This window comes from Poecile atricapillus, chromosome 2 (genome assembly GCF_030490865.1).
Source record: "Poecile atricapillus isolate bPoeAtr1 chromosome 2, bPoeAtr1.hap1, whole genome shotgun sequence".
Taxonomy (NCBI): domain Eukaryota; kingdom Metazoa; phylum Chordata; class Aves; order Passeriformes; family Paridae; genus Poecile; species Poecile atricapillus.
Window position 1 is genome coordinate 132,732,558 of NC_081250.1, and position 26,795 is coordinate 132,759,352.

The 26,795-nt window shown below is 38.5% G+C and overlaps 1 protein-coding gene across 2 annotated transcripts in view; it reads right to left on the reverse strand.

Moving 5' to 3' along the window:
* Positions 1–203: 203 nt before the first annotated feature.
* Positions 204–26,795, reverse strand: part of RNF19A (ring finger protein 19A, RBR E3 ubiquitin protein ligase) — a 58,557-nt gene continuing 31,965 nt past the window's right edge. The window contains exons 1-10 of one of the 2 annotated variants that reach the window (XM_058832565.1): positions 22,207–22,256; positions 20,654–21,404; positions 14,664–14,872; positions 12,638–12,782; positions 11,957–12,119; positions 7,314–7,428; positions 5,168–5,329; positions 4,311–4,524; positions 2,784–2,927; positions 204–2,418 (exon numbers count right to left, since the gene is read on the reverse strand). In XM_058832565.1, the coding sequence (XP_058688548.1) occupies positions 1,734–2,418; positions 2,784–2,927; positions 4,311–4,524; positions 5,168–5,329; positions 7,314–7,428; positions 11,957–12,119; positions 12,638–12,782; positions 14,664–14,872; positions 20,654–21,270 (2,454 nt within the window). In that variant the 5' untranslated portion in view covers positions 21,271–21,404; positions 22,207–22,256 and the 3' untranslated portion in view covers positions 204–1,733. Of the gene's footprint in view, positions 2,419–2,783; positions 2,928–4,310; positions 4,525–5,167; positions 5,330–7,313; positions 7,429–11,956; positions 12,120–12,637; positions 12,783–14,663; positions 14,873–20,653; positions 21,405–22,206; positions 22,257–26,795 lie in introns of those variants that run through there. The other variant, XM_058832564.1, reaches the window with a different exon arrangement.

Consider the following 26,795-nt stretch of genomic DNA (forward strand, 5'->3'; position numbering starts at 1 on the left):
TCTTGTACAAAATGCAACTGACTTTAGATCTTACATTTCCAAGAATCAGAGCACTCAACTTCCAAGGCACATCTAATCAAATAAAAATATTTAAAAGCAGCAAGAGGTGAGAGTAATCAGCACCTTACAGGAAAGAAGGCTCCCAGGGAACATACACATTTTCATAAGGCTGATCAGCACATTAAACAACAGACCACTAGAAGTCAGTATTTAGACATTTATTTCAGATATGCAGTTTACACGCATATTATTGAGCAAAACCGAATTGCAAATATACAAATACTGTAACAAGCATTACCAAATAACGTAACTGGCACTAGTGTTATAAGCTATTACTGAAACTGGTGAGGATAAGTCATGGAAGAGGACTGTAGCTCATGGCATTTTTTTCATCCAATCAAACTTCCAGTAGCACCATAATGGCAATACATGAAACACAAGACAGAACATTGTTAACTGTTATTCTGAGATTGACAACTTTTTTTTTCATTTTAGTGAATTACTTAGCAAAAAAATGTTAACAGTGCAGGCGCTTTGGCCAACTTCAGCTTGTGTTCAGGTGTACATCTTCCATATGCAAAAGAAAAAGAAAAAGCCAGCATATTTGGAACCCATCTTTGCACTTGGGCAGTCATTGCACTGCACTTAAGATTCTGGGACTGAAGACAGGCATGTCTTGCAAAGAGATGTCATGTCCCCTAAAGCCTGAGTGAGTCTTTGGTAGGCCAATATGTCATTATTATACCTATGACAGTCATTTTATTCACTAGGATTTTCTTTTGTGATCCAAGGTGGCCAAAGAGGACATTCTGGAAAACATTACAGTAAAATCCTCAAACGACCAGGCACTTCAAACCCAGTCTTTTCCAAAGGCACCAAGAATGGACGGGGCACCAATTTTCCCCTTAATGAAAGGTGACTGTATCTGCTTTTCTACAATGCTTAGAAATCACTGGATTGTTATTTTACAGTTTTTATACACTATATAGTAGCCTTATCTGCTGCATGATTGGTTGCATGAATAAATAGGTAACCCCACTGTTCTACACAGGTGATGTCTCCATTCCACCTTATATTAGGTACCAATTTCTTACGTTTTGAAATTATGTAAAAGCCATAACCCTGCTCAAAGTGTACACACATACAAACACTTCTGACACAGGCTACATCCATCTGAAGATATGCAGTTCATTCTACATGCATTCTAAATACAGTGTGTCCAGTTATGAAACAAAATTATCATTCTGAATATTCACTGTTGAAGTATGTTTGTATAGGTCTCTGCAGGTCTTTGCTTCCCTTAAATTTAAGAGTTCACACGAGAATGGTTTTAAGTCACTAATGCTCAGCTAACACCCTTTATCCCAAACCCCATATTTTCCAAGTGAACAGTGCAGGACATATTATTCATTTCAGCATTTAACATATTAAGAATTTACCAGTTTGTATCTAAATACACCAAGTATACGCTTTCAAGCAAAGTTGTGGCAAAAATACAAAACATGGACGTATCTGTACTGCTGTAATGCACTTGGTTAAAGCCTTCATGTCTCTTCACACAGGTCAAAGATCCATAGGAAGTATTTTGCCTTATCAGACAAATATATAGAAAATGCAGTTGTATCAAAACCTTGCTTCTGCTGGTCACCCGAAGCTTACAGAAGTCGCGTGTGATTCAACCAGCTTTGACAGGGTTCTTTAGTGGCAAATACATTTTTGCAGCACTTACAGATTTACATTTCAGTCTGAATAGCAGTGCTTAATTCCACAGCCTGTTGTGAATGGTTGTTGTTTGTTTCTTTCAGTGTTTCACCAACACCTAAATCTGCATCTGTTGAAGATCCATTATTAATGCTTTCCTCAGCAATGTAACACAGCTGTGGAACATCAGTGCTTGGGGCTGTTGGAACAGGCACAGGGATTCCACTCGGCTGTGGAGAGTTTTCCAGGCGATCGTTTTCCACCTCTGGGAGAACACTGACTGTGGTAAAGCGAGTGTGATAGTCGCTGGAACCGTGGCTACAGGAAGTTTTCATACTTTCCATATCTGAGCAACTGAACTCAGAGAAATGGCTGGAGTGTGAATCTGCTACAGATGGAATACTATCGCTCAGAGAGGGAGAGTCAAATTCACTGGAGTTTGTGCTTTGCTGTTCCAACAGCTGAGCATCCATGTCCTCTCTCGTCTCATTAATCTTCATGCTACTCTTCTTTCTCAGCTTACCTTTGCACTTCTTCCCCGCCGTGCTGTCCTTGGACCACTTGGTGGCGCCGGCTTTGCCTTCGGGCGGGCCGGAGCAGCCGGCGGGGCCGCGCCCGGCAGCGCCGCCGTCCTCTACACTGCTGCTCCCGCTGTGGTGCCGGAACTTGGCGGGCTTGGATTCGATATCCACCTGCACTTCCAGGCTGTTACTTTCCCTAGAACAGGGGAGAATCCGTGAGTGTCAGTGGTCACCGGGGGGTGGAACAAACTCTTGCTGCTTTCCAACAAACACAGTGAAAGTGAGAGGGATGCATCTTGTAAGGAGAAATGTTTAACCAAATAAACAGCCCAAGAAGGAATACACAAAGTCTGAACGACCAAATGCTTTTCTGAGCTACAGAAACGGTGTTCCTCTTTGGAAATAACCCTGGCAAAATGCAGTAAGCAGTCACATGTAAGTCCATTTGTAACAAAATCTACAGCTACAAAGTGTAATCTTGAATGTAGAACAGCTGAAGCATGCTTTATCCTTTAATAAGCAAGACTTATAAATATTCTATTTTCACCACATTTCTCTTACCTGTCCAAAGGGATGTAGGAGTTCAGAATGGATCCTGCCATTGCTTTGGTACTGGCATTGTCACTGACTGTTCCCAAGCTAACTGTGCCAGATTCTCCACTCAGACTGTATCGCTCCTTCTGCACATCTGCTTGTACTTCCAGCCTTTGAGAGAAAGAGACAAAGTTGCATACACTACCACAACAGGTAAAACACACAAACTGAAAATTAGTGTCATCTTGTAGATGGCAGTAAATAAGTGAGTAATAGAGTTCCTGAGTCACTCCAGTACAGATGTGCTTATTTACCCTAACGACATGTTCTCCATTCCCATTGTCAAAAATTACAATTTTTTTATTAAAACCAAGCAAACAGAAACACCTCAAAGCAAAACCAGATTAATTCCCTAAAGGCATTAACAAAAGTTCTGTATTCTTTCCCTCCTGAGATTTACAAGGACAACTTCCCAGTTTAGCTACAGCTCTGCAGATAGTACTCTATACTCCAAAGCAGTAAAAACAATCAGAAGGGTACATAAATTCAGGACATCATAGTTCCCATGTTTCCCCTGCTGCAAATTTCTACTAATCAAATAAGAGGCAGAGAACTCTGTGTTCTGTAGTCTGCTTTACATTGTATTGCTATCAACCACAACAGGAATAATAGAAACCTGACCAATCTTAAAATAGGCTGAGCAGATAAGCCAGAAATCAAATTACAATTTTTTTTCCAAATGTCTTGTTTATCTGTGTTCTGACAGTGAAATTTAAGTGTTTTGTTTTTTTTTGTTTTAACTCTCAGCTCCTCAAGGAAGAGGGTATGTATACCTCACTCAGCAGTCACAGCCTGGTACACCTGTCCCAGCAGAGAGGAGCTCTTGATTCTGTCCCATTCTTTCTGTTCTATATAGCCTGGACTGCCAAATTACTCAAAATGAGCAGTGCTGGCAGCTGATTTAAGGAGAAAATTCCATCCTGAACTCCACATGCTAACAATCCTTTCTACACACTCCCTTTCTCTTCAGGGTGCAGAAGAGGCAACTACCAGAAGGCCCAAATTCACAGAAGGCATTGAGCACATGACAAGAAGCTGCCACCTTGGCAAGGCCAGGTTCATCTGCCTCCCCTCCTGCCTGAAGTTTGTTTGGAGTTCACACTCCACCCAGCTGTTCTGAAGGCACAGCTTGGTGCCTGCAGACTGAATGAGTCGTCAGTTCTGACTTTTGGGTGAGGTGTACCAGAGAACAAAACCGCATTAGAGATGAACTGCCTCCCTCTGACTACTGCCTACAGGCAGCTCTGCTGGGGCAGCAGAACACTGTCTCAGGCCCCACTCAGCCTAAAGGAAATCAAAGTCTTGAGGATTGTGGTCAGGCAGGATCTCTTGAAAATCAGTAAGTTTTGTCAGGGATGAGCTGTTTATTTCCCAGAGACAGTTCCTTTTAATAGGAACCGGTATCAAAAAGCAAGAACCGGAAAACTGAGGAGGTGCACTTCTGGTGCCTACAGGCGGAGCAGGACAGAGCAGGGCTGGGAGCAGGTCCCTCACCTGTTAAAGCAGTTCACCATGGCACTCCCCGAGAGGCTGCCCGTGATGCTGGCCCCAGCCAGGGCCATGGTGCTCGCTGTCTCACTCAGGTTGTCTCGGATGGCTCCGATCCTGTCCATGTGGCTGCCGCTGGCGCTCAGGCTGCCCGTCAGGCCCCCGACACTCCCCTCCCCTATGCTGGGGTTGTGACGCGCCTCCGCCACCGACGTGGTATCTACACGGAAACAGAGAAGGCTCCTCAGCTATGGAAGCAGCACTGAGCTGTTTCTAGAATGTGACCACGAAAGCTGTTTTGAAATTATGCTGAGAAGGAGGATTTATAAAACATATGGTTGCAAAAAGAGAACTTGGTCAAAAAAAAAAAACCCAAAACCCCACAACCAACAGGAAATAATGAAAAAATACACCTTTCTTAGAGCTGCCATAATGGCTATGCCTGACATCATGTACTTAAGACAGCAAAATATTAATCATGCAGAGACACCCCATCACAGGATAGTTGCCATGTAACCAAAAAATTGAAGCATCAGACCAGTCTTTAGTTAGCCCTATTAAAAATAAAAAAACCTAACCAGCTTCCACAGGATTCTGAAAGAGCCACATTAATGCTATGTTAAAACTTTTACCTATGGAGAAGACTTGAGTTTGGCTTTGATTAAAACAGGCAAGAAAGGCTTTAATACTTGTAATACAGCTCAGTATAAAATTACACAGAGAAGTGATTATCATCTGACAGGTGCAACTTCAGCAATGAGCAGAAGAAGCCCCAAATGCAAATAACTACTCTAGTATCTAAGAGAGGAAATACAAGTTACAAAGCCCATATTTATAGAAAATGGAACACTGAATTTTCTTACCTACAGCTGCATTTGTTCCACCGACATTTATATCATTTTCATCATCAAATTCTATCCTGACACCTTTTCCATTGCCAGCTGACACACCACAGCCTCCACTTCGGCAGAGGGAAATTGGAACAACTCCATACACATAAGCCAGCATAATAGGAACACCAATACCTACAGAGGGAAGTAGAGTCTTTCATTAAAAGTGACTTTTATTTTAGAGCCTTTCATAAAGGCAATTTCATTTTCCAAGATTACTTAATATTTGATTAATATTACACTTGAAAGAGATCAGGAGGGAGCAAAATTAAGAAATACTGGTAAATCACTGAGATGAAATGACAGGAAAGTGCTTTCAACAGGCAGAATGTCCTCTCTCAGCAGTGGCAGGAAGAGAAGCGTAATGATTGATGAACTAATACTTTCTGTATGTCTATGACATATTCTACAAACAAAATTAAAATACTTTAAAGAGTCACAAAAGCTCCACTGTTCCACCTGAGAGGCAGAAATAGCAGAGATATATTTCAAATGTTACCTAACTAAAAATGTTAGTACCTCTACTACTTTAATAAGGAGCTTCAATTTACATTCACTGAAGGGAGACATGGCTTTGCTATCAATTTAATAGGACTTAACATTATTATTATTACTTTGGGATTTTTCAATATAAATTTTCCTTAAAAGTAAACAAATCTGTGGAGGAATTAAGATAAACCAGCTAAAGGAATTGCAGACTAAAGCACACACAGACACACACATCCATCCCACCACTTTGAGTAGACAATGGAAGTTAGTCCTTTGGCATATGAATTAAATCATCCCATGGCTTTGCTAATGAAGTATACAGAAGGTACAAAACCAAGCAGATTGAAAAATGTTGGCACATTCTGAAAAAGTCAGGAGAGAAGCAGACCTAACAGAAAGGCTACTCATTCTAATCTAAAAGAAGGGCTCAAATTATACAAAGTCTCCTTCACTAGAAATTGCTCACATTCAAGGAGAAATTCCAGATTCTTATGGTCATTATTTTGGAAACCACACAATGCCCTGAGACTGGAGGGCATGTGTTAATGGCAATGGGGCAAGAGTAAAACTCCATAAAATAAAACCCCACTGCTTTCCCTGAAAAGCCATGTTTCATCTCTGTTCAGGAATAAGAAACAGCTTGAGACAAATTAAGTAAGGCAGACCTATAAATAGAACTATGAAACTTTGTGTCCCACCACCTGTTTAGCAGGGATCTGACACCACAGCCACATGAGAACAATGCAATGCAGACTGACACCAGTTTCATGGCTGGCATATCCTCATTTGCACAGTGGTCCACCACTGATAACAAAGCCACAAATTCCTGGCCAATTTGAACCATCACTGGCTAAAAGTGGCCACGTCTTCCAGGAGTTACTCATCACTTTCTCAGCATTGCTTCTGGCACAAGAGGGAACACTACAGACAAAACTGTGTGTACAGGGGCTGACCCAGCTTAAAAACTAAATGGTGGGTCTTAGTGTGGGTCAGCTATCCACAGCAGCTTACTGTGCAACTGTGAAGATGCCTATGCTTCAGCAAAGAAGCAAGACAGTGCCAGGCAAGTACCCCCCTTTTAAAAAAAATCTGGGTTTACAGTGATCTTGAAATTACCTCGGAAGATAAGACAACTATTTTGTAATGAACAGCAAGATTCTTCTTTAAAGTTATCTTCAACAGTCACCATGATAAAGAGTATGATGCAATTTAAACTGACTCCCAGAGCAAAACAAGTGGTTTGTTAACTACTGCAATGTTAAGTGTCAGAGAACATTTTTGTTCTGCTATGAAGTTATTAAAATATGAATGGACTCTGTGGCAACAGTTTTTTCTTGGTCATTTAAAAAAAACCTTTAAATACTTCAATCTTAAAAGCCAGAGGCGACAATGTGGGAACTTCAAATTTTCAAGATAAAAATTAGTTTTAATTCTTCAGGAAATGCTACGTTAAAATCAAGTACTGTACTCTTGATTCTGCCCCAGTAAATATATAACCTCAGACTCCTCCTTGTCTTGGTTCCTTCACCTATAAAAGGAAACTACAGCACTTAGCTGTGTTACTCATGAGTGTTTATAGAGTTCTGGTTGGAAGGTGCTACCAAGACACAAAATAGTAATATTTGCTTACCTACAGTTACTGCAGCTACAACTGGAGAAACAATTACAGATAAGGTTACACCACCTGCTATAGCCAAGTTCCGCTTGTGCTTTGAAATGTCTTTGCCTTCGTATCGATTGTGAATCTTGAAAGAAGGAAAGAAAGGGGGTTTAGAGTATTCTCAACATCAATAATGCAGCAATAATGGAAGAAGTGACATAGTTTGAAGCTGTACCCTGTTGTCTTCCAGAGAGATCACATTCTATGCAATGATTTATTTCTTATCTCAAAGAAAATAAATTTATACATATCCTAATTTTAGGCAATCTCTTACAAGAAGTCCTCCCAACCAGCAATTAAGCATTTATTCTCAGCCTCAAGTTTGAAGAGCTAAGTAATTGAAGAGCTTTGTTTAATCATTACTCCAGCTGACATGGCTGGGAAAAGTAAACAAACTTTCAGGATAAAAGAATTACCACATATAACCATATATTACCACACGCCTTATTCCCAGTTGTCTTCTCCCTGAACAGTATGGAGTTAAAACTTTCACAGATTACTAGATCTATAGAAACAGGTTGACATAACAGAGCCACGAGAGAGCCTTCACAAAACAAAGCCTGGAAGGAGGGGAAAGCAAGAACTCCATTGCTGCAGCACCCCCTCATGACAAGCTGCTGGGACAAGAAATGTTTTTGCAAACCTGAGTCTGAGCTGTGCTTCTGTTTACTGGGAAATCTGCTACCCAAACCTCTTACTGATGGCTCAAATCAGCAGTAACTCTGAAATGTGACTGCCTTAAACTCACCTGCCACAAACCCCACATGAACCCAAAAGGCCTCTGAAGATCACTGTTCTACAGATTTCCCTGTATGTGTTAAATCTGTGTGTTTCCTTTACTCTCTCTCTAGGAACATGGCTTCTCAGAGGTATCCACTACATCTGTCATCATTCTTGGCTATGATATAATTACAAAGGAACAACAGGTATCCTAATGGCTGTCACAAAACCAAGTTAATCCTCACTCCATCTAAGGAAGAGCACAAAAGGTGAGTACACAAGAAGATAATAACAAAAGATTACTTGCATGCCATGCTTTCTAAATTATCATGTTACTGAATGTTGTGCTTTCTAAAATATAATTTCAATTAGAGATTTGGTAAGGTTGTTCTCATTTTGGAATAAATAAAGTCTTTATATTTGTTCAGACAAGGCAGGCAAGGAAAGGGCAGAGAAGGCACTGTGCTTTGTGCAAAGAGAATGCATTTACTTGCTCTGAGGTACATTATACAGAGAGAAATACAGAGTGAGGGAGCACTTGAATATTGAACATGCCTATGGATTAAAAAGGAAGAATTGAACATGAACACTCTAACAGTATAATTGTGTAAGAATTATAAACCCAGAAAGATTAGGTTTCATGGGGCTCTGAGCAATTAGCAGGATTGCCTAAGGCGCTGAATTTTACTGTTATGGACCATTATAACTCCCGAAACAAAAGGCATAATACAACAAACAGACATCCATAAAGGTTACTGAATTCCTTAAACACAAATAAAGGAATTCCTAAAACAAAAATAAAGGAATGGAAGGAAAAGGTTACAGAGTAGAAATTGATTTAAAACATCCAGATAGAAAGTTACATTGATAGAAACTACTATTAAATAAGAAAATTCTGGATATTGACTAAATAATAAAAGCCAAACAAAAATACAAGGCTAGAAGAGAGATTTCAATAAACACAGAAACCTATTAGGTTACAAGACTTACATCTATAAAACCAGAACACCTTCCTCAGTTTCCTCAAGGAAACTGTATCAAAGCACAAGCACAAACTCTTCCAATGCAAAGGACAGACAGAATGTTGAAAAAGAACAATAAACCTTCCTTTACCAAAGCAGCAGCAGCATTGAGAAAATAGAAAGTAGGTCAGATTACTATGAATGGGTATAGAAGAACAGCATGAGGATGTTAGGCCAAAATCAGAAACGTTGAACTTTCTGAGGAGACAAAAAGCAAGGGATATCAAAGTCAAGAAGAAATTATTCTACTAGTACAGTGCTAGTAAGAGGAAGACCAAATTGGATCAATTTGCTGTTTAGCAAAAACAAAAGACAGCCAGCAGATGAAACTGGAGACCTGTTCCTATTTTCCCTTCTGTTTTCATTGAAGATCAACTGTGAGCCAGACAACTGGTGATGAAGAAGTCAAATCTGTACAAATGTAGCAGACTGAAGTGTACTTACATGAGCTGATCTGAAAAATATCTCAGCAGGCCAAATTTAAAAGTCATTAATAGTAATTTTTGAAAATTATTATTAGTTGATGTCTGAAAAAAAAAATCCAGGAAATTGGAAATGGTTAAACAGCAAGGATAATCTTAAAAAGGGTACAAAACAAGAAGCTGAGGAAATAAAAGACCACTGAACAGAACTTTCATTTCCTGAAAACTGGGACCTTGTAGACATCAAAGCAAAGATAGGAAACAAAAAGGTCACACTGATTTTTTTTTCAAGTATAAATTATGCCAATTTAATTTTCTCCTGTAACAAGATAACTCAGCCTTGAGGATGGGGAGAAACAGATGTCATACAGTGCCTAATTAAATTCTTATATTTTTGTATGACACACAAGGAGTTATAATGGTCCAAATTTAAGAAAAAGGGATCAGAAAAATCTACTAAGCTTCATGTGAAACTACAGAAAACATGTGAATAGTAATTTTTTTGTTAGTACCCAAATTGAGACTCTTCCCTCCATACTTATTCCAGGAGATGTGCCTTGGATCCATGAGTATTGAACATTTTCATTAATGTGGAAGATGGAAGGAAAAGAATGTGTGTGTTGAAATTCAGGCCAATACAATCTGGCACGGTTGCAAGAATGCCAGAATTAACTCCAGTGGTGAGAAGCTGAAGAAATGGTGTGAAATGACAAAATGCAGCTGAAATGGCCTTAAATGACCAGATGAAGCTGAATGGCAATGAGTTCAGGACTACCCATAGGAAGAAGCCAATTGCTTGAATTGCCAGTACATGGGAAAGGGTTTATGTTTTAGAGTACACAAAATGAAAACAGCATGTTGTTGAAGAAGAGGTAACTGCTAGTTACTGGCACAGAATCACCCTTTCATTTAACTCAGCAGTAGTAATGCTGCAGCTTCACTGCTGTATTCAAACTGGACAAAAAGGTGGCATGAATGAGTACAAAGAAATCCAGAAGAGGAGAATCAGAAACCTAGTGTCTTCTTGACAGTTTGTCAAGAAAAGCTGCAAGTGCTAGGTTTGTTAAGAATTGACCTAAAATATCATTAAATATATAACAGCATATTGCAAAACAAAAGGATCGGCTGAAGAATACGACAGTAGAAATCTAATGCAAATTCTCTTCCTATAGCAATGTTAAAAACAGTAAGTTTTTCTAAGAATACCAAGCTTGAAGGGCCTGTGGGATCGCCATCATGAGATATTTTGAAGTGCCGATATTTGACAGGCGTCCCAGAGAAATGACCACTACGTACTGGGGTACAACAGAAATTCTCGTGAGGCTGCCCTCACAGACAAACGTCCCTCTGAGACATTAATACATGAAAGGTGCTCTGTGATGGGCTCCTATTCCAAAACATAATGAGAAAAGCTGATCATGCAAAAGTAATTTGGAAGAGGCAACTGCTGTCTTCTTCCTCTCCTCACTTAGAAGGTTCAAATGACCATATGGGACTAAGCCATAACAGAAGGGCCAAGACCCAACTGCAGCAGAAAGTAGGGTACTTGCTAGAAAGAAAAAGATTAAATAAATACAATGGAAAAGCTGCACCCCTGAACATTTTGTCTAGCAGACACACTCCCCCTTCCCTCCCCAATAAATGAAGAATTATGAGCCTGTGCCAGTCACAGCAAGAATCCATGCCGGTAAAAGCAGAAAAACAAATCTTCCAAGCCATCATTTCAAAAAGCCCATTTCCAAAAGATCTAGATAACTTATTGCTATATCCTAAATTATATACAAGAGTTTGTTGATTACTTTATAGTAAATGCTGTTATATTTTTAAGAGGAAATTTATCAACTGCCTTCTGATTAACATGATCATTTCTAGCTCCTTTCCAGAAGTAAAATGAAGACAGGCTAGCTAGCACTGAACATTGCTCCACATTGGTGGACTGGCCCAAGGCAATTAACAAGCTGCTGAGTATAAATGCTTAAATATGTGTATGCACAAACCTAAACTAGCATAATTTTATACTAAAGTTCTGATAACTATCTGCTTAAAAAAAAATAAAAATAAATTCCTTTTTGTCTTCCTTGTGCTCTAAAGATTGTTTAATTCTAAGGGACAGAAGAGGAACCAGAGATTAAAACCAAAGCAATTTTGGAAAAGCATTCAGGAGCTTTCATGGCAGGATGCAGAAATTGGAAATTGTTTAGCGTTTTGCTCTGCAGGTTTTAAGAGAATCTAGATTCTTAAAAACACTGCTTTTTGTTCTTGTACAACTTACACAAATATCCTTAAACAAAGCAGGGGTTGGTTGGTTTGGTTTTTTGGAGATTGTTTGGGTTTTTGTTCTGGTTTTTATTTGAGAGGCCAGTTAAGATACCCAATTGAACATAGTACCACCCAAGCCACACAGCAGAAGGTAAAACTGAAACATGTTGGGAGTTAAAGCACTTTTTACCTTACGTCCCACGTACACAGGAATTCCAATAATCATAGCAGGAATAGCAATGCCAGCTATTAAGGCAATTCCTACAGGAGCTCCAACGAGTGTCCCTAGTTGCCACAGGATTTTCTTCTTACGGCTCCATGGTTTCTTTCCCCAGAATGTACAACCTGATGGGCTAGTAGAGAGAAATAAGAAAGCTGTAAAGAAACTGTAAATAAATCGAGGTACCTATACACTACAGAACATTTCTTAGGTTACAAAATTATTATCCTTAGGTTCAAGTTACAGATGTAATATCAGCAGTTATTTCTTCAGACTTTGCTTTTGCTTTGAGAACATATTTTGTAATGTAACAAGAAGCATATTGCTACACACCAATCTATGGCTCACAGTAACGTGTATAATCAGAACTTCTGCATTGCCTAATACCAAGACAATACAGCTGTATTATTACATCAGTAAAAAGAGGGTGTGTTAATCTAAAATACTTGATTTGTATTAAGAACATGTTGTATGCATAAAATTTACAAAATATTTTAAAACATACATGTAATGAAATTACTTAATTCTCAGGTATTAGTACTTCAACTACTCCAAGAGGAAGAAAGCCAGACTTACAGCACTTGGGAATCTCCTAAATACTTGAGAAAACAAATTACCAACCACACAGAATTGGGTTTTTTTTAAACTTACCTTAAATAATGCAAATCTGAGATCTCTTTCATACATAGCCAGCAGAATTCACAGCCACAGACAGCACATGTCATATGATTGCAGCTTCCATCATTCATTTTTATTATATAAGCAGCACAGCGTGGGCATGGCTTTATGTCATCAGCTGTTTAAATATGAATATTAAAATTATATCAGTTCCTTAGACAAGCAAATATAATCACAATGCAGACATACATTTGGGAAAAATGATTGAACCATTAATCTGAAATAAGGTTGCTTTACAAATCTTCATTTGGCTATGGCTTGGTATCAAATTTGTTTTTACAAACCCTGGACCAAGCAAACCTAATGAAAACAAGGTGTATTAGACCACATACAAGTAATTGAATAGTTAATGCATACTCTCTATTCAAGGACTTTCTAAGCTTAATGAAATTTATATTAGAGTCTGACATTAAATATGTATGCTAAAACAGGACTGATAATATGGTCTCTTTAAATATAATCCTCTTTTACATTTCATGCTGAATCTTATACTTGAATATTCAGTTTGCATTCTGTTACGGTATCTTAAATCCATCTCCCCATTCACATTAATGTACTTCTTTGGTATTGCTAGCCTCCTCTTAAATCCTTTTCAAAGCCCTACTTTATACTTACTCCCTAAAAAATTACAGTGTAGCAGAAGAAAACTCTGGAGAATCTTCATGTTCCCAAGTCAAATGTGGAAAAATGAGGTTAAGTAACCAGCTCTGTCAAACAAGGGGTCATTGAGCAACACACACACCCTGCAGTTGTGATCTGCACTCCTGTTTAGCACCTGCACTTTAGGAAAAGCTGTTTATTCACAGCAGCAGAAATACCTTGCAGCTCCTAGTGCAGAACTTCAAGTTTGCTGCCTCGGTGCTACTAGGTGGGACAAAGGGAAAGGAGAGCTCATACTTGATAGAAAGAATACCTAAAGAGGTGCAGAACCAGCAGAAAAACATACCTCTACCAACCTCAGTGCACAAGGAGTAAGCAGCTGAAAGGATTCATTAGCTACTCTCACATGGGAGCACATGTACAGCCTACAGGGCAGAAAGTAAACAGAGCAAGTTCTTCAGCACAGGAAAGGCAGAGCTACTGCTCTTCAGGCTGAACAAAATTGAAAGGATAAGGAAAGGATCTGATGTGCTAATTTATTTAGCTTATCTTCAAATTTATTTGAGAGCTAGAGCAAGATGCCAATTTTTAGGGCAAGATGGGATGCATTGTAAAAATAAGCCAGTGCAAACTACAAATTAGAGACTCTCAAGTCTGGGGCTGGATTTCAGAAAAACAGCTCTAACTGCAAGGTGCAAGTGAGACACTTTACCCCAAATATCTACCTTGCTTGTTTAGGCAGGGACAAAAGCTGCCAAATAAATCAAGAGTTTGGTGTAATTCAGAGCCAGTTCTTATCAACAGCAAACTGAAATCCTGATGTGCTAAACAGTACTCTGAATAGTTTATTCTCTCTCTTTTTATTGGGAGTTACAAACAAACTCAGCTTTAAGAGATGGAATTGTTTGGCTTCTGGTAGACACGACAGATGAGCATTTCCTTGAAAAGTAGAAAGTAGTACTAACAAAGATGTAAAACATCAGATCTGACATCAGAGTAACAGTCTTTTTGAAAACAGAAAATCAGCGGTAACCAGTTTTAACAGCTGGGAAATTTCACCTACAGTGGAGAAAACAAGTGTACTAAGTGACACAACTAAAACAATCAGCATGCTAAATGTGGGATGCCTTGCAGCAAGTTCATTTGATACACATTTTTCAACTACAAAGAACTTAAAATGATGACAAGCTTTTAATACCTAAGTCAGATATTCTGACAGAGCACTTCAAAGCATAGCATTTAAAATTTTAATTCAAATTTAGAATTGTTATTTTATGTTTCTGAAAGACAAAGCATCTAGTATCTATATATCATGTCACTATTCCATTCTTCCCTTATCTAGGGTTAATTGTGCACATGTACAGAAGAGATGTTTTACAGACACCCCAGTCACAAATACCTGCTGCTCCAGATTCCTGGCTGTAACTGATAGATGAAGAACGAAGTGTTCTCAGGCGCAGACTCTGAGCTCTCTCTTGGCGAGCAGCATCACAGGTCTGGTTGGGATGCCAGATTTGCTTACAGTGGTAGCAAAACTCAGTTCCACAACCTTCTCGTCCACATGTCAGTTTGGGGCAGCTGGCACATCCAAACGCGATCACAGCGTATCTTCAACAATCAAGAGGGGCAAGAGAGAATTTTGTTAATAAAACCAGTTCTAAATATAGAACAAAGCTGACTAGACAGCTGCCAGAGCAGCTGAAGCAGGTACAAAGTTAGTGGACATCAGGAGCTGCCTACTTCCTTCAGAAGGTGGCCAGCACCAGTTCCTGAACACCTCTCTCCACAACTCTACTGCCATTGCATTAGATTAAGATTGTACAGAAATACTATAATCACTGCCACACTCACTCGCCTTTACTCCATGCAATACTCAAATATACTGTACTTAAAGCTGAATGCAATACTGTAAGGTTTCCAGTCACCAAGAAACCACAGGTTAGAAGAGTGGGACAATAAACCCAAAAAAGGTGTTTAAGCAATTAGGAAAAGTTATTGTTTCAAAAGTGTCCTAGTCACTATAGGCTCGTCTTAGGTTGACCCTGTCCAAGAGGGAGGATCCCTGCTAAGTGATCTGCAGTGTAACCTACAGCTGTAAAGACATCTTACTTGGCACTGCAAGACATTTTAGGATTTTGCTAGTTGCCTTTCATCATGAATATCACTGCTTACTTTAAATAGATGTTTGTTAACTCTTTGTATTTTAAAATGTCAAAACAACAAAGTATTTTATAAAATGGATTTTGGTTTCTCAATAATTAAGGCATTTTTAAAAATACATTCCAAACATAAATGCAAAAGTTGCTAAGAGTTCAGGCCTCAATGCCACCTTTACTCTGACAATACTACAGAGCAAAACACCTCCAAGAATGTTGAGACCTACAAAACTGTTACACTAATTTGTAATCAGACAGCACATGAACAGTTCTATACAATGAGAGTTGAAGTTGACAAACTATTCCTTCATTAGACCTGCATTTCAAAGTTCACGTGATATAAACACAATGTGTTTATATTAACAGTAAATACAAACATATGTACACATGTTTACTAATTCATACCCATTGTAGCTTTTTCCAATGATTTTATGCAATTGCTTTCTTTTAAATATACTAATTCTACTGGTATGAACATTCAAAACAGATGTATGGTTTTATTCACATGAGCAGGGTCCCTGAGTAGACTTCAAGAGGTTTATAAATGCAACAAAACTTAAGCTTCTGTCTGTTCAAATTAATGTAATTTCATTCTAAAAGACTGTTTAATTTTAGCCCCTGTCCATTTTATAGCAGTTGCATAAATTAATTCAAAATATTATTTATTAGTAATGATACTTTTAAAATATTCCCACTCACAAGCCTATCTTAAAATTTAGCTATTTTTATTTACATAGCTAGATCTGAAACGCTGCAAAATTAATGCAAATCCTACCCCTTCCATTATTGTTTTAAAACAGCATATTTGACGTTCCTACTGAGGAAATCTTGCAAACAAATAGGACTTTCAATGTTTAACTTACAGATGATGCAGTTACAAATGAGATACATGCTTGTCTGTTTACAAATATTTCTTGCTTTCCAAGTAGAGATTTATTTCAATAATTGCTAGACTCTTCTATATTGCTGCCAAGTTAATCAGCTTCATTTCCCCCACTTTCTGCAAACTGAAGAGATAATTGCTTTGCATGTACACAAAGAGACTCTGATCCAAACACTTCTTCAACATACAAGGATACATTCACAGCTTGCTAATGTTAGACCAAAAAAATCTCAAGTCTAAGACACAGAATAAACTATCAATTTATATCCTGCTGCCTTCCTATCACTAGTAAAGCATGGGCATATCCCTGAAAGCATGCCCTAATTGGGATTGATGTATTTGGCACACCTTTAGAAAGTAACTTTTTAGACCAGAGCAAATCTCAGTTTAAGCCGTACAGGATTACAGGTTTAATTTTAACATTTGCATCCTTTTTAAAGGAGAAAGCCTGAAGTCCTTGTTTAGGCTGAGAAAAGGGACAACCAACAAAACTCAAAGTAATACCCAGTAAAACAAAAACCAGAGGCAGTGAGCAATTAATTGAAAGCTGCACAGTGAAAAGATGGATCAAGAAAATGTATTCTTGCATGATCTGCTTTTTGCTTGATAAAGGTATTAAAATTTAGGAATCGCTGCTCTCTTCTAATGATGTCAGCAATACAATTTCGGAGCAAAACCATTAAATAATTCAAACAGAAGAAAAGACAGAACACATTTGGAATATTGATTCAGTAATGCTTGTTAAAATTACACTGGAGAACTGGTATGAAAAACAGAATGTAAAGATATTGGTCTAGGAGAAGGTTCATGAGGTTTCCCATCAGTGCTCCTTCCCCAGGGAAAGATAACCTATGTGACAGCATCTCCTTATCAAGCCACTGCTGGCCCAGACCTGTGCAGTGTTTCAGGCAGTGTTTCAGGTAACAACCACAATCGGGATGCATTTGAGCTTGCAACAGAAGCTGCAGATGAAGCAGCCCAGGGTCAGAAAGTCAGTGGTGCCAGTGGCATGCACCGTTCTGTCACTGGGATGCTCTAGTGCAGGAGACCCCTCAGCTCAGGCAGCCCATCCAGGGCAGAGCTGCTGCACCAGAGGTTCTCCTCCAAACTGATCTGCAGTTCTGCTGTTGGGAGGATAAGAAATTCTCCACTGTGACACTTGGCACTGCAGATAACTTTGTTTCAAGATCTGTTTGGTTCATGTTTTGCTGTACCTAGGACTTGTTTTTACCCAAACAGAGTTGAAACAGGAGGAAAAATAATTTTTTACTTCTCAACTAGTAATTGTTGTTTCCTTAGAACCTAGGAGACCAATGATGTAAAAAAACAAAAACAAAATCCAGTATTTTAACAGACTGATCTAGTTTCCCTCCATTTTTTCATTTCAGGGATCAAAGTTTTTATAATTATTTGCTCTTTATCTGGTCTAGATTTTTGACTTAGCGTGATGCCTGAATCCTGAAACAATACTACAAAGGGTGTTTGATCAATGTTGAGAAAAGCTGAAGCACTGTTGTGCACTATCCATTTTTTACCTATTTGTGCAGTAATTTCTTCCTACCATAATGCTCCATTTCACACCAATTTCCTATTTATTACAGTACTTGTTTCTAAACTTAAAGTCAACTTCAGGAAATTATGCTACCCTATGAAGTTATTGTACCTCTCCTACTTTGGGGTTAATTGCAAATTTAGTAAATGCATTCCATCCAGCTCCTTCATGAAATATTTGATCCATGCTAAAAGGTCATAGCCCTAATGCATTCAGTCAGTACTGCATTTCAAAAACTGCTCAGAAAAAGAAAAAAAAAAACCCTCAGCTTTAATTGCATATTGTACAACTGGATTAGCTGCCAAAACAATTAGAAACTGTGACTACTGTTGCACCATATAATTATTAGAGTAAATGCCTGCTGATCTGAAGTTGTGTGTACTGTATGTCATGCATCACCTCTGAACAGCATTTGTTAGCAAAGGCTCTTCTATGGAAGTCTGAGTAGTGTTTGCTTCCCTAAACCTCACACCTGTACAGTTTCTTTCCTCATCTTTCTGCTAAGCTCCACCACAATATCAAATCCCCATTGCTACTTTCCACACCACTCCCACTTCTTCCTACCTCCCTCTGTGTGCCTTCCCTCAATTGGGCACATACAGACTTGTCAGACAGTGCTGTGGTGGCTGCCTGAAAGCCAAATTTAAAAATTTAACTGGAGGATTCCTACACAGGTACTACTCTTGCTGGAGGCACTACTGATGGTCTTTCTGCAGTTCAAGAAGTCTCTTTCCCCTAAATTACTTAGATTAACTTTTGCTGAATTCTCAATGCCTGCTATCTAAGGGTTCTGAAGGTTTCAAAACAATCAGGAGAAGGATGGGAAAAAGACAAAACATGATTGCAAGAGCTCTTGTTTGTTTAGCAAGACAACCAGAATCAGTGACCCTCCTGAGAAGTACCCAAGTAGACAACTTTATTCCACTTTAAACTAGTAATGAGCATTCAGTGAGGAGGCACTATCTGTGCATTAAAAGCAGAATTCATCTATCACTGTGAAGCGTTTCCCTGCCACTTTAAGTATATTAGGAAAAATAACGGTATCAAAAGTGCAACGTAAGGTTGCCCATGCAGTGCAAGTTTGTTCCCTTCACAGAGACATTGGCAGAGTTTATCTGCCTTGCAATATACTGTATTTTCCACAGGACTGCCCTCCAGAGTATGGAGCATGCAACAAGCAGTTCTGGAGAAATGACTGAAATACTTGCTGCACACCAAGGCATTGCTGTGTTCCCACATGACTGCATCGAACTTTAACTTTGCTCTGAAGACCCACTTTTTATTTTTATAATGGTGAAACCATAGCAATTATCACCACAGTTTCTGGCCACTAAAAGATACTTAGGATTTTTCTTTTTTAAACAGGTAAGAAAACTGAAGCATAAAAACCAAAACAGGTTAAACAAATCTGCCTTAGTCTACTTAATTAGTACTAAAAATGTATCTGAAACACTGAAACATGGTTTAATAGAAAACAGTTTGACAAGTCTTAAACACTTCTCCTCAGCTTGAATAACTGTTTTTAACACAAAAACTCAGGGCAAAGCATACTTCTGCCTATCACATAATACCTTCTAGTGGTTGTTTTCTTTTGCAGTACCAAAATATTAAGAGTAAACTGTACTGGCTTTGTCCATATGACTTTGTTACAAGCTCATGCAACCAAAACGTCCCTCAAGTTATTTTCCTTCTGTTGTCAAACTATGCCAGAGCAATGCCATCCACTTTGGACTGGATATTAAACCTTTCCAGTCCCTGCTTTTGACATTAGCAAATTCTGTTTCTTTCAAAGTATGAAAGCAAAACTGTATTTGAAATAAGTCCTAAACATTAAGCATCTGGTTATTAATATTGGAGTTGTTTAATCTACCTACCAGTAAGTTCTATCTTGCTTGTTTTCCTGCAACATTCTTCCTTTTCTTCACTCTACTTATTGCTCGTCTGTGAGGCTTTGAAACAGAGCTGTCAGCCTCTGAGTTTTTAGTGTGCACTGCACATCTGGACTGCAGCCATGCCTACAATCTTTAAGCAGTATTATAACACAAACAATCTCTAAGAAAGCAGCTTGCTGAAGAATGACACACCAGCAGCACAAAAGCATGATGAGCTGCTGCTCAGTGGTGTTCAGCCTACTTAGAATTCAGCACGCTTTTAGAACTGTTTAAAGTATTAAAGCAAAGTTAAAACATTACGTTCCCCACATAATAAGCAGGAACAAGCTGATTATCCTACATCAGAATCCTGCTGACAGGCAACAAGTACTGTCTCAACCAGCCACAAGATGGAAGATATCTGAAGCAGGAGAGGCCTTTTAATCCAAATAAAAGCTTAAATCATTTTTCACAGTTAAAAAGTCAAATTACCCACTATGTTTTAACAAATTAAGTTAGTCACCAAATTTTCAATTGTCTTTAGTTTGAGCTTTGTACCATTGCCTTGGCAGTGCAACATCTAAATTTCTTTTGCTTGCTGTAAATAAATGGCAGGTATCTACCAATAAAAGTTGCTTGACATTGCTGAAATTCCCTTTGGGCAGAAAAAAAAGAAGAACCTACTTGAGAAAGCATTTTATTTTGGGAGGTGGATGTGGCTTGGGGTAGTTCTTATTGTTGTTTTCATTTTCATTTGTTTTGATTTCTTGTCTTTTTTTTAACTAAAGAGAATTCTGCCTGCTACCTACTCCTACAACTGTAACGAGTGTAACAACGCTAAAGCAAGTAACTTTTTAAAAATCATAATGCTATGAAAATTATGTATTTACACTGTCTCTTTTTTGCAAATATAGGAAAAATACATACCCACAATCTGGAGCTGGGCACCACCTACAATCAGGATCCGCAACCAGCCACCGCCTAAGCATAAACTCTTCATATTTTTCCATCAAGATGTCATCATTTAATATCAAACGAATATCATGAGGATTAAAACGTTCTGAGCATTCTGGGCAGCTAATATTAACTCTGCTCTCAGAGATTTCTATCCGGAGATACTGACGCAAGCAATCCACACAAGATCTATGGTGACAAGTCATTATCTCTGGGAACCTGTCCTTGGAGTGCCGCAAAAGGCACAAGGGGCATTCCATGAAGTCTCCACTTGGTTTGCTGCTAGAGGTTGTTCCGTTATCAGACGAGGTACATGTGGAGAAAACAGAGTTCTTGTCTGTACACATTTCTGAATGAATACTTTCAATACTTGCAATTCCATCAACACCTCCATTTAAATCCCTAGACTTGCGTTTCGTGTCTTTTTTTCTCCGAAAAAGCGAGCCCAATGAAATTCTTCTTTTCTTTGGTGCCTTTTTAACTGATGGCAAGCTCACAGAGGAAGCAGAAGACTGCAGGTCCCGATCAGAGCCCATTTGCCGATGTAAACTCATGTCTAGGTCACTCATCAGAAAGAGGTTAAATTTCATATACAATCCTAATCATTTTTAAAGATCAAATAGAGGCAGAGGATACAGGCATATTATTATGTAATCCAGTTTGAGAGTCTTCATGCAGAAAATTCACATATATTTGCTTCCAGCAAATTCTTCAGAAGAACTCCCTGCATTAGGAGGAGAGATGAAAAAAAAAGCAGGATTAGAATCACAACTATCACTATTGGCTCTGAAAGGTCACAGCACTCTAGTGACCTGTTATTCCTATTACTACCATCTTTTCCTCACCATCTGACCCAATACCACTTTCTGTCAGCTTTTTCTAGCCTTCACATCCTTCTTATCTTAACAAGCCTGAAATTTCCTTCTGGTCAAGGACTATCTTTGTTACACTTAATCAGTGCAGAGAATGGCATCTGCACTCCCCTGCTCCCCCAAGGGAAATAGTGTGCATGTGCTGATGAATGTGTAGAAATTACCAGAACTCAAGGCGACAACTAAGTAAATTTGCAAGTTCTTCTATAAAGCTTAGCAACAGGCTTACAGCATTAGAGACTTTTCTGTTTTCTCTGCCTTTCATTTTCTGCACATGCGATAAGGTCAAGAATAAATCCAATACAGTTAATTAAATGAAAGATTTCTCAGTGTTTTTTGAACCATTTAGACTGACAGCAGAAATTAAATCACTGTGGCTAAACAACTGAAGATATTCTCAAAATCTGAAGGTTTTCAGAGATGTATGCATATTTATAGCATAAGGCATCTGAATATTTCAGGCAGCAGAGCTGCAGAATAAGTGACAGCCAACACTGCTTGATTATATAGAAGTTGAAGGGCACAGCAAAGACTACAGTTAAGGTGACAACATTTGAATTTTTTATCAGATGCATTTCTGTAAGAAAACAAAAAAAGAAGAAAAAAAAAGTCCCCAAACCAGATTCCCATCACATATCAAGCTTCAGTTATTACCTACGTACAAGATGACATCAAGGATTTCTTTCCATTCTCTGCTGCTTAACCGATTGCACAGTGAGAAGAGAGAAAGAACTCTTCATATTTTCCTCTGAGGAAAAAGCAGCAAATTATCTCCAACCAAAACCACTACGTTCTACCCAAACATGCAACTATTCCCACTTCTTGGAAGCTACAAGGGAATATTTTTAACTTTTGGTGAACTGCATCTATAACAGAAGAATGAGAAGGCATTTCTTATGTGACACCAGCGTTGCAAAGCTGCATGCAAAATTACTGCCAGCATCCTTTCTTTCCTCAGTGTTTCCCAACTGATCCCCCAGAGAGGTGTGAATGGGTTTCTATGACCTCACCAAAAGATAAAATCAGAAACTGGATACTAAAACTAAGTCCAAAGGTAGAAACAAAGGAATGTAGAGATTAATGCCTCTGTTTCTAAGAGCTAAGCAGTCTGCACAACCATTAGAGACGGGCACAAATCCAAACACGTGCTGTAGTCTCCGGAATGGGATTACTGAACTGCTTGGGTCAAGCCTAGGGAAGTTTCAGCGGACGGCTGACCAGCAGCGGAAACAGGAATCCCTCTCCAAAGAGGAAACACAGAAATAGCCCACAGGCTGTCCATCTCACCAGAGCAATGCTTGCAGCAGACCCACTGCTGGGCCCTCTTCGCACCACCACTGGGCAGCATGTACCAGCAGGTAGCCAAGACAACACTATCCTGTTTAGACCATCACCCAGTATATGGCAGTGCTCCACAAGAACACTACCTTCCTCAAGTGTAAAAATTAAAGACAAGAGAAAAAAGGAAAAATTAATCCCAACCCCCCACAAAAACCCTAACCAAAAAAACTGTACATCTCCTGGTTTTGATAAAAAGAGGTCTTACACTTTGAGCCCCTAGAGGTTTTTTTCAGAATTTAAAAGCCACCATATTCTGTTTTTCAAATGGTGAATTATTACTGCTTTCTTCTTTCCTCTTTTTTTTCTAATAAAGGAAAATCTTACCACTGTGAACATATTAAAAAAAAATCATCTTAGCTTACTCTCAAAGTCTCAAATAAAGAGTCTAAATACTTCAAGAACATAAAATATTCTTCCTTCCCTCCTAGGGGAACATTTTTAGTCATAAAATCTATCTTGCATGCTTTACCTGCTCCTGTTCCCAAAACAAATTTAATTATTTTGCAGCCACTGTTTCTCATTAAATGAACTAAAAAAAAAAAAAAAAAAAAAAAAAAAAAAAAAAAAAAAAAAGGTGAAACTGAAAAGAACTGGTCCATAATTTTGACAGAAGAAGACATTCTACTCTCAAGATCTTGGTATTGTGTTATATCATAGATAGACAACGGATAGACCATGTCTGAAACATACTACAGATACAGTCCATTGCTGACAATTAAATTTATATGTTCAGAAGTGCAAGAATAACCTTAAAAGCATTTTTATTATTTGATAATTACTAACATTGGTATGTTCACACAGATACTAGCAGGGCAGTGGAAAGAGCCAACCTCCTAACTTAGGAGAGTTTGAGAACAAGGTGAACAGCAAGCAAAGCATTCATTTCAGGCAAAATGTCTGTTGTTTTTTTGGATGGGGGGGGGGAGGGGTTGTTTTTGTTTGTATTTAAGAATCAAATACAAAAAGGTAGGAAGTAAACACAGTAACACAGCCAAGTCTATGACTACAAGCCTTCCCCTCCTCCCTTTCTCTGGAGAGGAAAGAATGTGTATTACAGCATTTCTGCCAGTTCCAACAGATGTACAAAATCAAGAAATAGCAGTTCTGGTGATGAACCAGTTTTACTTTTTTTCTTTTTAAATAAACAAAGACTCTCCCGTGCTGTAAAAAAAGAGACCAGTACATCCCATAGCTCTCTCTGCATAATGGGATCTGATATGCAGTCTCTCTAAAATAGCAGACTGCTCTTCTAAGGAAAATTTGACAGGATTTTTGAAAAGAAAAGTTGCCAGATATTTCAGACAATCATCAATTATGCTCCTTATATTTAAATGCATAAAACTAGTTTTAAAAATCAAGCTCTTCCTTATATAGTAATTTTGGACTGACATTCTAGTGACGCTCAAAGATGACTTTGCTTAAGTGAAAAAATTCAGTATATGATTTATTAGAGGAAAAAATGAAGACAAATGTTACAATGCTAATAATGATCAGAACTGTACAAAACCATAAAAGCTTTACTAGCGCAATCTGGAGCACAGGCCAGTTCTCATGTTGCCCAACCCAAAACAGTATCTGCATGTTTCTGCTGACAAAAAGAAGTAAAAAATACTTGATTCTGTGAAGCCAGAGAACACAATGCCATATTATTCCAGTAACGAGTCCACATGAAGGGGATATGCTGTGTGCAAACTGAAGCTCTGAAATCCAACTACTTGAAATGAGCTGAGACATACAAACCATGGTTACAATAAGAACCTGATTTTGTAGCAACATATATTGCAGATTTTGCATTACTTTCACTGACCAGTATGAACTCTGTCAACACAAAGAAGAAACTAATATGGGCAACAACAAGCAAACAGAAAAACCAGAGAGTATAAATTCTCAAACTTTTAATTTCATCACTGTTCTCAACATTTCCTCAAAAGCACTTACTGACTACAGAAAAACCGTATTTCTGGCTTCCCACCATGCCCAAAGCCCTACCACAAATCCGAATTCCAGCCGTGCTTTGCATTCTGCTCGTGCCACAGACTTACCACAAAACACCAGTTGCCACAGCACAAACCCACCTTGTCACCTGAAGATGTATAAATGACATTTACAGTTGCAACTCACCTAAAGCTCAGTATTAAGCTGTTATCTGTTCCTTCTGCTACCCTGCCTGAACTATTTGCTAGGGAAACCTAATGAGCATCCAGCTAAATTCCTTCAATAGTTTTTTTTGACCATGCTCCTTTAAGTAAATGCTATTGCTGACCATATAACGGAGGGAGATGGAAAGGGAACGAGAATAATCTTTGAAAGGAGAAGATTTCAACTCAAGAGATGAGTGGGGCGATGAGTATCTTCTAATATGGCTCTCCATGGCACAATCTTTGCTGTTCTCATCGATTTCAAAACACTTTGGAAATGCCCTAAGTGCAGCTGAGAATAACCCTGTTAATTTTGCAAGAAAAGAGTGACAAACACCTACCTGCATAAACAGCTGCTGGGGGAGATTAGCTCCCTCATGCTCCAAACACATCAGAGGCACAAGCTCAGCATGCTGCCTGCTCTTCCATTACACATTCAATCTGGTGTACAGGGGCAAAAAAATCACTTTGCCATCATGACAAACAGCTTCACACGTGTTTGCAAAACAAAGGCAGGCTTAAACATCAGGGTAGGAAAGGAGAAAACCCACCATAAACATAGATGTAACTACATCCTCACTAAAATACCTTAAATATTCCCTCATGTAATTGGTGTTTAAATGGCAAATCTAGACTTCTGTTCCAAACAAACTCTCTTCATCTTAGGCATTTGCTCCTCCAATGATTTAACCAAGTGCCTACTCTGTTAGCATACTGAAAGCTACTTCTTGTTTAAAACTGACTCTTAATAGCTTCCTTTCTGACATCTTCAATTCCCAACATCTATACTCTCTAGCTGCTTTCTAAAATGCACTGATCCAGCTTAAAAAGTGCTGTAAAAAACACCTTCAGAGCTTGAATTTCAACCACCATCACAGATAATTTCTGCTTCCCTCTTCCAATGAGCATCTCCTGTTAATCACACAGCACCCTAAAATTTCTAAGCTGTGATGTCCTTAACATAGAAGTATCTATAATCACCTAAAAGAGGCATCAAAAACAAATTTTCCTTTTCATTTAATCCATGATCTAAGACCTATAGACATAGTGGAATAAAATGTAAAATAAAAATATGCAAAAGCTGAAGCTACTAAATGAAATACCAATGCACAGGATTTTGAAATGGCAAACAAGTACCTCATTACAATGGCCATTCTTTAAATGTCAGCTCATTCCACAACAGTTTTTAAAACAGGCGGAAAAATACAAACACATTTTCCTGAGGATTTCTAAAAGAATATACCCCTACTCGCTTTTCACATGCCTTAGGTTCAAGTATACATCTGGCATTGCTGAGTTAAAAGAGTGATGAGCAGCCTGGAAAAGTTTAACATCTTTCACAAGTCAAAATTTTGACATCTATGTGCTCCTGCAATACTCTGTCCCATTAAAAACATCTCACCATAGTCATGTCAATGCACATGATGTCAGGGCATGTTAGGACTGTTATTTGGTTTTATTACAGATGATTAAGTACAAACAGAACCAACACTTTGCAACTTGGAAGAAGACAGATGGAAATTATGTTGAAACAACAAAGGTTCTGGCAGAACCTTTGTATGCACTAAGATGAAAAATAAAATCCTTTAATGGTAACATGATGCAGCATATTGTGTTAGGCAAATGCATACTGTGCTGGTGAAATGCTTAACTGCAACAATTAGCAGAATACCTTTATGATTCCTTCAGTATACTTCCCTTCATAATATAAGATCAAGAATACCAACATTTTCCATGTAGCGTTTAAGAGACTTCAACTTAATT